Source organism: Quercus suber, unplaced genomic scaffold (genome assembly GCF_002906115.3).
Source record: "Quercus suber isolate HL8 unplaced genomic scaffold, Cork oak 2.0 scaffold_1032, whole genome shotgun sequence".
Classification (NCBI taxonomy): domain Eukaryota; kingdom Viridiplantae; phylum Streptophyta; class Magnoliopsida; order Fagales; family Fagaceae; genus Quercus; species Quercus suber.
This window is the reverse complement of record NW_027070443.1, coordinates 54,036-65,304: the sequence shown is the minus strand read 5'-3', so window position 1 is coordinate 65,304 and position 11,269 is coordinate 54,036. Positions and strand designations below refer to the sequence as shown.

Below are 11,269 nucleotides of genomic sequence, written 5' to 3'. Positions count from 1 at the left end.
TTAGTTAATTAACTTCCTCTGTCGGCTTCTATAGAGATGGATGATGCTAAGAGAAGAGTTTTGATCAAAGCAAATGCTACAAAGAAAAAGGACTCCATCGATGAGGACCCAAAGGGGACGGGCTCAAGCACCCAGGCCCAAAAAAGGAAGTATCTACCCAAAGTGGACCGTCCTCCTAAAAAACCCAAAGTCCCCCTAGAACCCGTCATAGGGTTAATGGCTAGGGGAACAAAGACGGTTACCCCCATCAAGCTGGGGCCAGTAAAGGATTTATGAAAGGTCCGTCATCCCAGCAGGAAAATCCACCACCTTCCCTTTTGCGAGAAGATTCTAAGTATGCTCTAGAGAAGTTATCGTCCATCATAACTTCCGAGGACTATGAAGATTTGAGCAATCACTTGATGGAGGCGATGGGTGAGACGGGGCTGTTCAGCATCACACAGTTAATCCTCCGTCCATTTTCTATTCGTCATCTCTTCTTAGTTTGAAACTAATTGCTACTTTCAATATTTCAGGCTATGATAATGATGAAGGGGTTGATGGGACGGTGCCTGAACCGTGAGACCTCACTAGACCATCTTCATGACAAAATGAAGGCAACGGAGGAGAAGCTGGACGAGCTTAGGACTTGGAAATTTATACAATTACAGAAACTGGCGATAGCGGAGAAAGCAAGGGATGAATTTCATTAGAGGACGAAGGAGATTAAAAAAAGGTCTTGGAAGAGAAGGAAAAGGCAATCCTTCTGGCAAAGGAGGTTGTGGTACAAGAGTACCGTGACTCTGACAACCTTCGGGCCGAGCTAGGAGTTTCTTATGGTGACGGCTTCGATGATGCCCTCCGTCAAGTAAAGTCCCTATATCCCGAGCTTAATTTATCCACTGTCAAGATCAATGCCCAGGAACAGTCACAAGTCCAGCCCGTTCAATCTGAGAACACAAATGAGTTGTTTGGTGAAGAGGCCCTTCTCAACAACGCCCAAGATGAAGTGACTAACGTCGAGGTGCATGATGAACAAGCCCGTCACCCAACGGATATGGAGGATAAGGATGGAACCACGGCCCCGTCTGCGCAGCAATAGCTTCTTCCCTTTTTTTTAAAAAAAATTTTTTATTTATTTATTCAAGAATATTGGCAGAACAATTTATAAGCACCCGTCATAATTTTGGGATTATGTAGACTCTTCCCCACTTGGGTTTTTATTATTCCTTTGTTTTATATTTATGCTTTATATGAGACCGTCATGTTTAATGAATCCGTCTTTCTCGCTGAATATTTGTTTGCATTTGCTAAGTTTATGGACTTTAATTTATATCCGTCCAGTTTAGGCTTAGGATTATCACCCTCATGGGTTGAATTGTCCATCTTGTGGACTTTAATTTATATCCGTCCACTTTGAGGAATTAGAATTTTCTTTCCTGGGGTGGTTCGTCCATCTTGTGGACTAAGATTGATTTGTCCACTTTTGGACTTAGAATTTTTATCCTCTTGGGATGATTCATCCATCTTGTGGACTGACTTTGATCCGTCCACTTATGGACAAAATTTTCATCCTCTTGGGATGATCCATCCATCTTTTGGACTGAGTTTGATCTGTCCACTTATGGACATAGAATTTTCATCCTGATGATTCGTCCATCTTGTGGACACAGGTTGATCCGTCCATTCTTGGACTTGGAATTTTTCATCCTCTTGGGATGATCCGTCCATCTTGTGGACTGAGTTTGATCCATCCACTTCTGGATTTGGAATTTTTCTTCCTCTTGGGATAATCCGTCCATCTTGTGGACTCAGGTTGATCCGTCCACTTTTGGACTTGGAATTTTATGCGACTATATACTCCGCTGTTTTTGGATTGTAAGAGAGATTAAGTAGAAAAACACAGTATTTTCTGAATATTCCTCTTATTAATTAAAAAATAAAATCATGAGTTTGTAGAAAAAGTACCGGCCCCTTTGGGCTTAAAAAGGCACTTGTAGAAAGAATTGTTCGAAATAAGAAACTAGCAATAGTAAAAACTAAACAATTGGGAAATCGCAGAGCATTGATGCTCTTCATATTGTCTCTACTAGTAGTATTTTCGTAGGTGCTCTGTGTTCCATGGGTGTTACAGCTTTATCCCATCCATAGTTTCAAGGTGGTTGTTCCCCTTCCTCTACCATCACGTGATCTTGTAGGATCCTTCCCAGTTAGGGCCAAGCTTTCCTTGTGAAGGATCTCTAGCAGTGCCCATTACCTTTCATAGAACAAGATCTCCGATCTGGAAGTCCCTATGCCTGACGTTGGTGTTGTAGTGTTTTGCCATAAGATTCTGGTACCGCGCCAACCTCTACTCTGCTGTTACCTGGATCTCGTCCACTAGGTCTAGCTAGAGGCGTAAAGCTTCTTTGTTTTTGTCCTCGTCGTAGCTCTCCACTCGATAGCTTGTGAGTCCTATTTTTGCTGGGATGACGATGTCACTTTCATAAGCTAGTCGGAATGGCGTTTCTCTCGTGGGTGTTCTTACTGTAGTACGATATGCCCATAGGACGCTTGGTAGTTCATCAGGCTAGATGCCCTTTGCCCCTTCAAGCCGGGTCTTAAAAATCTTGAGCAAGGATTAGTTCGTGACCTCAACTTGCCCATTGGCTTATGGATGTGCTGGCGAAGAGTAGTGATTCTTTATGCCTAGCTCCGAACAGAAGTCCCTGAATGCGCTATTGTCGAATTGCTTTCTGTTGTCAGAGATGAGCACTCGGGGTATCCTGTACCTGCAGATGATATTCCTCCATACAAAACTACAAATGTTCTTCTCTGTGATAGTAGCCAAGCTTCTGCTTCCACCCACTTAGTGAAGTAGTCAATCCCGACTACTAGAAATTTCAACTGTCGTACTGCCGTCGGGAAGGGGCCCATGATGTCCAGTCCCCATTGGGCGAACGGCCAAGGAGTCATCATTGTGGTCAGCTCCTAGGATGGCTGCCTTATGAAATTACTGAACCTTTGGCACTTGTCGTAGGTCTTAACTTAAGCCTGTACGTCCTTCAACATTGTGGGCCAATAGTACCCTGCTCGAATCAGCTTATGCACCAAGGACCGTGCACCCAAGTGGTTTCCGCAGATACCTTTGTGAACTTCTCTCATCACATAATCTACTTCATCACTGGTTAAACACCTCAGGTACGGACGAGAGAACCCTCTCTTATATAAGACATCTCTGATCAACACAAATCGTGAGGCTCAGATTTTCAATTTCCTAGCAGCGTCTTTGCCATCTAGCAGTGTGCCGGATCTCAGGTATGCTCTTAATGGTGTGGTCCAATTGTTTTCAGAATTCACTTCCTGCACATTTGTTCCGTTATCAATAAGCGGGGAAAATTGGACAAACGACAATACCTGTTCGAGGACATGTATTAATTCTGCAGAGGCTGCCTTTACTAGACGATCAACACATTCCTTCTCCTCCCTTGGGATTTGAATGAATTGGACTTTAAGGCAGTCGATCTGATTCTTCACTTCTTCCAGGTACTTCTTCATTCTTTAATTTTTGCACTCGTAGACGCCATTAATCTGACTGGTTATCACCTAGGAATCGCAATGTATGACTATGCTCTCAGCACTTGTTGCCTTTGTGAGGTCTAACTCTGCCACTAGGGCTTCATATTCGGCCTCGTTGTTGGTCGTGGGGAAGTTTAGTCGGATCATGCATTCGATTTTGTCTACCTCCGAGGTTTGGATTACCACACCGACACCTCTGGCTTGTCTATTTGAAGATTCGTCCGTGTAGATGCTCCACTATTCGAGGACTTTTACCCCCTTACGTTCCAATTGAGTATATTCAGCGATGAAGTCTGCCACAACTTGCCTTTTTATCGCGATTCACGAGCGATACTGTATATCAAATTCGCTCAGCTCTATTGCCCACAGAGCCATTCGTCTGGCAGCCTCAGGGCTGCTCATGGCTTTTTTTAGTGGCTGATCGGTCAGGACTATGATGGTATGGGTTTGGAAGTATGGCTTGAGCTTTCGGCCTGCAGTTACCAGCGTGTAGACTAACTTCTCTATCTAGGTATACCTTTCTTCTACTCCTTGGAAAGCCTTACTTATAAAATAGATGAGTCGTTGATATCCTTCTTCTTGTCTTACTAAGGCCGCGCTGACCGCTACTTGCGAAACTGCTAAGTAGAGGTAGAGTTCTTCTCCTAGTTTGGACGGGCTGAGCAATGGTGAAAATGAGAGATATTTCTTCAAGTCTTCGAATGCCTTCTGGCACTCGTCCATCCATTCTAACGATTTTTTTAGAGTGCAGAAGAATGGCAAACATTTGTCCGTCGCCTTAGAGACAAACCTGTTTAAGGCTGCAATTTTACCGTTCAAGCTTAACACTTCTTTCACTGTCTTTGGTGGCTTTAACTCCATTATGGCCCGTACCTTCTCCGAGTTGACCTCTATGCCTCTTTGGGATACCATGAAGCCTAAAAATTTTCCTGCTGTTACTCCGAATATGCACTTGCTTGGATTCAGTTTCATGTTCTATGACTGCAGGGTGTCGAACGTCTCTTGGAGGTTGTCTAGGTGGTCTTTTTCGTGCAAGCTCTTCACTAACATGTCATCAACATAGACTTGCATGTTCCTCCCAATTTGGTGCGAGAACATTTTGTTCATCAGCCTCTGGTAGGTTGCTCCTGCGTTCTTGAGCCCAAACGGCATTACCTTGTAACAAAAGATCCCTTGGTTGGTGATAAAGGAAGTTTTCTCTTGATCAGCATCCTTCATCTTGATTTGATTATAGTCCGAAAATGCATCCATGAAGCTCAGGAGATGGTGTCTCATCGGCGAGTCTACTAAAGTATCTATTTGGGGGAGTGGGTAGCTGTCTTTCAGGCACACCTTGTTGAGGTCCATGAAATCGACGCACATTCGCCACTTCCCATTAGCCTTCTTGACCATGACCACGTTCGCCAACTAGTCAGGGTAATATACTTCTCGAATAAAGCTTGCTTCCAGCAGCTTCCTTACCTCTTCTGCTATCGCTTTGTCTCTCTCTTGTGCGAATACTCGCATTTTCTGTCGGACGGGTGTGGATGTGGGGTTTACATTCAGACTATGAACTATGACCAAGGGATCAATTCCTGGCATGTCCTCGTGGCTCCATGTGAACACATCTTGATTCATCCTCAGAAAAGTTGTGAGGGCTTGACGTATCAGCTGGCTAGCCAATGTCCCTATCCTAGTCATCTGTTTGGGCCTCGATTCATCAAGGGTTACCTCTTCCAATTCTTCGACCGGCTCCTCCGCTGCCCACTGCTCTTTTATACGCATGGTCTGCTGGTGATCTTCCATCTCTAGCTTGGCAATATAGCATTCGTGGGCGGCCACTTGGTCTCCATGCAACTCGCCGATCCCATATTCTGTAGGAAACTTAACCATTGGGTGGTATATGGATGTTGCGGCTTTCTACGAGTTAAGGGTGGGTCGTCCAAGGATAGCATTGTAAGCAAACGAACAATCGACCACAAGGAATGTCACATCCTTCATGATTTGTTGAGGATAGTCGCCTACAGTTACCGAAAGCATGAATGTGCTTAATGGGAATACTTTTATTCCTCCAAAGCCTACCAATGAGGAGTTCGTCGGTATTAGTCTTTCTCTCTGTATTCTCATTTGCTGGAATGTCGAGTAGTATAGGATATCTGACGAGCTGCCATTGTCGATCAACACCCGATGCACATTGTAGTCCCCCACACGTATGCTGACAACGAGTGCGTCGTCATGCGGATGATGAAGACGACGCGCATCTTCATCCGAGAACCCAACGTTGGGGCTTTCCCTTCGTGCCATCTTTTGTGTGGAGCCCGTTAGTTGGACTCCTATGAGTGCTAAGCTGCAAAATCAAACCCTCTTTATCTGTTTTGTTTCAAAAAACCAACTGCTTCTTCAACCATATTGCATATAAGACTTTCCCACTGGAGTTCAACTCCACCATCCTCTTCTTTTTCCATGCATGCTTTTATCCTTATCTTGAGTTGTGGTTTGTTGACCACCTTTGTTGCTGGCGGGAATAATGAGACAGATCGGTTAGCATTGCTTGAGTTCAAAGCCAAGATCACTGATGATCCTCTCCAGGTTATGAGCTCTTGGAATGACAGCATCCACTTTTGCCAATGGCAAGGGGTCACCTGTGGTCGCCGGCATCAGAGGGTCTCCATATTGAATTTGTCATCTTCGAAACTGGTAGGCTCCATATCACCACATATTGGAAATTTAAGTTTTTTGAGGCAAATAACCCTCCAAAACAACAGCTTTAATAACGAAATCCCTCTTGAAATTGGTTATTTGCATAAATTGCAAGTCTTACGATTGAACAATAACTCAATCAGTGGTAACATTCCTAGCAATTTATCCAATTGCGTCAATCTCAAAAAACTTTCTGTCGGTTACAACCTTCTGACTGGAGAAATCCCTGCAGCGCTAGGCAACTTGTCAAAGCTCCAATCCTTTTTTATTCTTAACAATAAAATGATAGGAGTTATCCCACCTTCTTTTGGGAACTTAACCTCTCTATACGCCTTTGTAGCATCTGATAATAAGTTAGGCGGGACTATCCCTACTTTTTTTGGTCAATTGACCAAACTTATATTCTTTAGTGTGGCAGGAAATAGGTTGTCTGGTACAATTCCTTCCTTAATATCCAATCTCTCTTCATTGATACTATTTGATATAGCAGACAACCAAATCCAAGGACATCTTCCATCATACATAGATATCACCCTACAAAATATGGAAGCATTTATTATTGCAAACAACCAATTTACTGGATCTATCCCTGTCGCAATATTTAATGCCTCAAATTTAGGGACATTTCAATTGGATCTAAATGAGCTAAGTGAAAATTTTCATTCTTTGGAAAAGCTAAATAGAATTTCCTCTTTTTCCATTAGCAGTAACAATTTTGGAAATGGAGGTGAGAATGACTTGAGTTTTCTTTGTTCTTTGACAAATTCCAGCTATTTGACTAAGTTGGAGATAAGTTTCAAAAACTTTGGGGGAGAGTTGCCTAAGTGCATTGGAAAATTCTCAACTTCTCTTATCTATTTAAGTCTAGATAATAATAAAATATATGGAAAGATTCCTATTGAAATTGGAAACATGATCAACTTGGAGAGACTTAACATGTGGAACAACAAATTATCAGGTAACATTCCCTCTGAAATTGGACAACTTCAAAAGTTAAAAGTTTTGGAATTACATGCAAACAATTTCTTTGGGAATAACATTCCTTCCTCTCTTGGAAATTTAACGGTCTTGATTAACTTGTATTTACTTTATAATAATCTTGAAGGAAACATTCCGTTAAGTCTAAGCAAGTGCAAAGGATTGTTTTCTTTGAATCTTGCTAATAACAATCTCAATGGTTTAATATCTCCACAAGTCATTGGTCTCTCATTCTCATTAACTTTTCTTGATTTGTCTGCCAACCAATTTGCTGGAGCACTTCCGATGGAAATAGGAAATTTTAAGAATCTTGAATATTTGGATATTTATGAAAACAAGTTTTTTTGGTAAAATTCCAACAAGTCTTGGTAGTTGTGTAAAGCTTGAAACTCTAGCCATGAGAGGAAACCTCTTCCAAGGAACTGTTCCATCTTCTTTGGAATCATTAAGAGGTCTGGAAGATCTTGATCTTTCCAACAATAATTTGTTTGGACAAATTCCAAACTTTTTGGAGCTCTTTGTCTACTTGCAATTTTTGAATCTATCTTTTAACAATTTTGAAGGTGTGGTGCCAACAGTTAGAGTTTTTAAGAACGGAAGTGCAACTTTTGTTAAGGCTAATACCTAAGTTTCAGCTTCCGAAATGTAAATACCAAAAATCTAAGAAGAGAAAGTTGACCGTCACCTTTAAGTTAATATTCTCTATATTTTCTATGCTTCTTGGAATAACTTTGGTTCTGTCACTTCTATTTCTTTCCTCTTTAAGAAATAAAAGAAAAGAAAATACCTCAAGTGACTCGGGGAATTTGTTTTTGAATCTATCTTACCAAAATCTCCTTAAAGCAACTGATGGGTTCTCTTCTACCAATTTAATTGGTATGGGTAACTTTGGATCCGTGTATGAGGGAATTTTTTATCAAGGTAGACATATGATTGCTATCAAGGTGCTCAACCTTTTGTGTCATGGAGCTTCTAAAAGTTTCATGGCCAAGTGTGAGGCTCTACAAAACATTAGACATCAAAATATTGTAAAGGTTCTTACATCATGTTCTAGTATTGACTATGAAGGTAATGATTTTAAAGCATTGGTATATGAGTTCATGGCGAACGGCAACCTAGATGAATGGCTGCATCCAACTCTAAGAATAGGCGAGACTCTTGAGGAACCAAGGAATTTGAGTCTTCTTCAAAGACTAGATATTGCCATTGATGTTGCTAATGCATTGAATTATCTTCATCATCATTGCCATACACCAATCATTCACTGTGACCTCAAACCTAGCAATGTTCTTCTTGATGATGAAATGGTTGGACATGTAGGTGACTTTGGCTTGGCAAGATTGCTTTTTAATGCTACCCAAGATTATTCTATTCACCAAGCAAGCTCCATTGGAATAAGAGGCACAATTGGTTATACTCCTTTAGGTAAATATTTTTTTATTTTTTAAATCTAGTTGTGTTCCTTTTCTCTTTGTCTTTTACTATATTTTAAAGTTATATAGAATGTTATATAACGAGATTTCCCGCTTATCTTAATTCTTATTATTTTTTGGTAAACAAGGAATATGTTAAAAGCTAAACAACAGCTATAGGGGGTTGTCAAATTGGGCAATCACACAAAGGAATATGTCAAATTGGGCGCAATCACACCCAAACCTGCCAGGTTCGAAGCTCGAAAAACCACAGCATCAAAATTAATCTTGTAAATATTCGGTGCAGGGGGTCGCCATTTTTGAGTCACCTGAGGACGTGAAGAACTCTGTTCATTCTCCCGTGCTTGAAGGAATTCCTGGAGAAAACTACCGGCCTCTCTGCAAATGCTATCCACAGGTCGGACAGCTCTATTGAAGTGAATGGCATTGCGCCTATTCCACACGAGCCACCCAGCAATAGCAAAAATCTCCGCTTTGTAATCATCTTGACTCGGCAAAAATCTGGCCAACAACTCTCTGTAATTCATAGGCTGAACAGGGACATAATGGTGGAACCATTCCAAAGACAACCAAACCGAAGCTATTTCCTTGCATGTCCAAAGAGCATGGACGGTATCCTCAGAAAACTCTCCACACAAATCACAAGTATCAGAGTCCATGACGTGTCGATGATGAAGATTCAGCTTTGTTGGTAAAGCCTCGTTACATGCCCTCCAAACAAAGTTTTTGATTTTGTTTGGCACCCGGAGTTGCCAAAGACTCTTCCAGAATTTCTTTTGGTGTTCTGCACTTGAGCTACCTGCATTAGACATGGAATCACATGAAACAATTAATTTATAGGCGCTGCTAGTTGTGAACAAACCCGATGGGGTGTGCTTCCAAGCAATACGATCAGGGGGTCGCCGAAAGCTCAACGGTATGGCTAGAATGATTCAGCCTCATGTGGAAGGAATAAATTTCGCACCACCTCCTCCTTCCACCTCACTTGGTCCTGATCAATGAGGAACTAACCTTTGTCTCCGCTGCCATTTGGGTTGGTGTTTCCCTGTTATTTTTAACGCTGGCTTGGATCAAACACTTCTGACCCAATCCTAGTTTTAAACTACTCGGCTCATTTTTGGTCAGGTATAACTTTATAAGTTTATTCTGATCAGAAGTCAATGTTTTCTGGCCTAAAGCCAGTTAAATTCAAATTGGGCTCATTTTAGAGCTGGCCTAATCTTATGTTAAACAAAAGGCAATGTTTTTAGGCCTTAGCCAGTTTGGTCCTGCTCTAGTTTCTTGGTTTGGGCCGGTTGGCCCTTGTTGGCTTGAAAATGATTTGGTCCAAGTGTTGTTGAATGAGAGCTCAGTTCGTTGGGAAGCAATGAATGATTTATGCAGATTGTTATTGATGTAACTTTGAATAATCTGAAGTATTTTTCATGAAAGATCGGGGTACATCTCATGTGTTTAGATCTTTATTATAACGTAATAAAATTAGAATGATTAACTGATCCATTAAGGGAGTTTTACCATGAAGTAGGTCTATTTTGAGTATTTTCATGAAAGTTTGAAGACTTTTGAATAGCTTTGCATCCATGGATTCCAACCTTGCATAATAGAACAAGTTGTATTAAACATGTGCCTTTTAATCTAAATTGAGTTGATTGAGTAAATATAATTATTGTACAAGTATACTAATCGAACGAAATGTGTAGCTCCTTATTCTTTATCAAATCGGAAACAAGTAATTTATTTGTTTAAAAAATTCAAAATCTATAGATTTGGGCCAAACCAATTGTTTCATCTTAATTCAAACTATAAAGGGAAAATATAACAACTGAAAGTTTGTAAACTAAATGACGACCATGTAAGGTTGAATTTAATCAACCATCTTATTGGCTTTATTCCGTGCTAATTTGCTTGTAATTTAAGCACTTAGTAATCCTGTATTTAGGTTGGATTATTGTAAGGGTAGTGTGTGAGAAGATGTGAAGAAAAGCTCAAGTATGTGCAAGAAGACAGAGATTACGGCTAGGACTCGCGGCTGACTCACGACTGGCAAGCTGCCAACTGCAGGCACGTGAGATGCACACAGGGGAGCTGAAGGTCGCGCCAGCTGTCGCATTACAGACAAAATTTCAGGCTGGTTAGGCCGTTATCTCGCGGCTTGAACTCGCATCTCAGACCAGTCACGAGGCCAGGCCGCCAATCAGCCCTGTTTGGGAAAAACTGACTCTTCGCATTCCTTTCTTACCCCACTATATATAGACCCTTATACCCACGAAATGTAGAGAGCTTTCAAAGAGAATTTGTGAGAGAAACCCTAGAGCAAAACAAGATTGCTCAGTCCCCAATCTTCATCTAAGAGATTCTACAATTCCTCTACTCTCTTCCTCTCCATTAATACATCTTGAGAGGTCATTGACCAAATCATTTTCTAACCACCCACGTCTGTGGGAGGGTTTATTTGGTGCTAAGGGAAGTAATTTGGAAGGAACCAATATACATTGGTTAATGCTATGGTCTAGTAGCGGAATCTGGGAAGTTAGAAAAGAAAAGTTCGACCCAACCTTGTTGGAGCAGGAAGTTGGAGGGCTTAGGTACTTGGTTAGATTAGGTTTGGAGGGTCTATTGCTGTTCATGTATCTCAACTACAT

The 11,269-nt window shown here is 41.3% G+C and overlaps 2 protein-coding genes across 2 annotated transcripts; both read left to right on the top strand.

Annotated features, from left to right (window-relative positions):
* Window positions 1–5,979: 5,979 nt before the first annotated feature.
* On the top strand, window positions 5,980–7,545 carry LOC136065575 (LRR receptor-like serine/threonine-protein kinase EFR). The gene has a single exon (XM_065768973.1). The coding sequence runs from the start codon at window positions 5,980–5,982 to the stop codon at window positions 7,543–7,545; it is 1,566 nt and encodes a 521-aa protein (XP_065625045.1).
* Window positions 7,546–7,907: 362 nt separating this feature from the next.
* LOC112031668 (probable LRR receptor-like serine/threonine-protein kinase At3g47570) lies at window positions 7,908–9,201 on the top strand. The gene is made up of 2 exons (XM_024064376.2): window positions 7,908–8,619; window positions 8,756–9,201. The coding sequence occupies exons 1-2, from the start codon at window positions 7,908–7,910 to the stop codon at window positions 8,764–8,766; spliced, it is 723 nt and encodes a 240-aa protein (XP_023920144.2). The 3' UTR covers window positions 8,767–9,201.
* The last annotated feature ends 2,068 nt before the right edge of the window (window positions 9,202–11,269 follow it).

What these genes read in the sequence shown, in the direction of transcription:
- LOC112031668 (XM_024064376.2), top strand. Translation starts at nt 7,908, where the DNA reads ATGCTTCTTGGAATAACTTTGGTTCTGTCACTTCTATTTCTTTCCTCT.
- LOC136065575 (XM_065768973.1), top strand. Translation starts at nt 5,980, where the DNA reads ATGCATGCTTTTATCCTTATCTTGAGTTGTGGTTTGTTGACCACCTTT.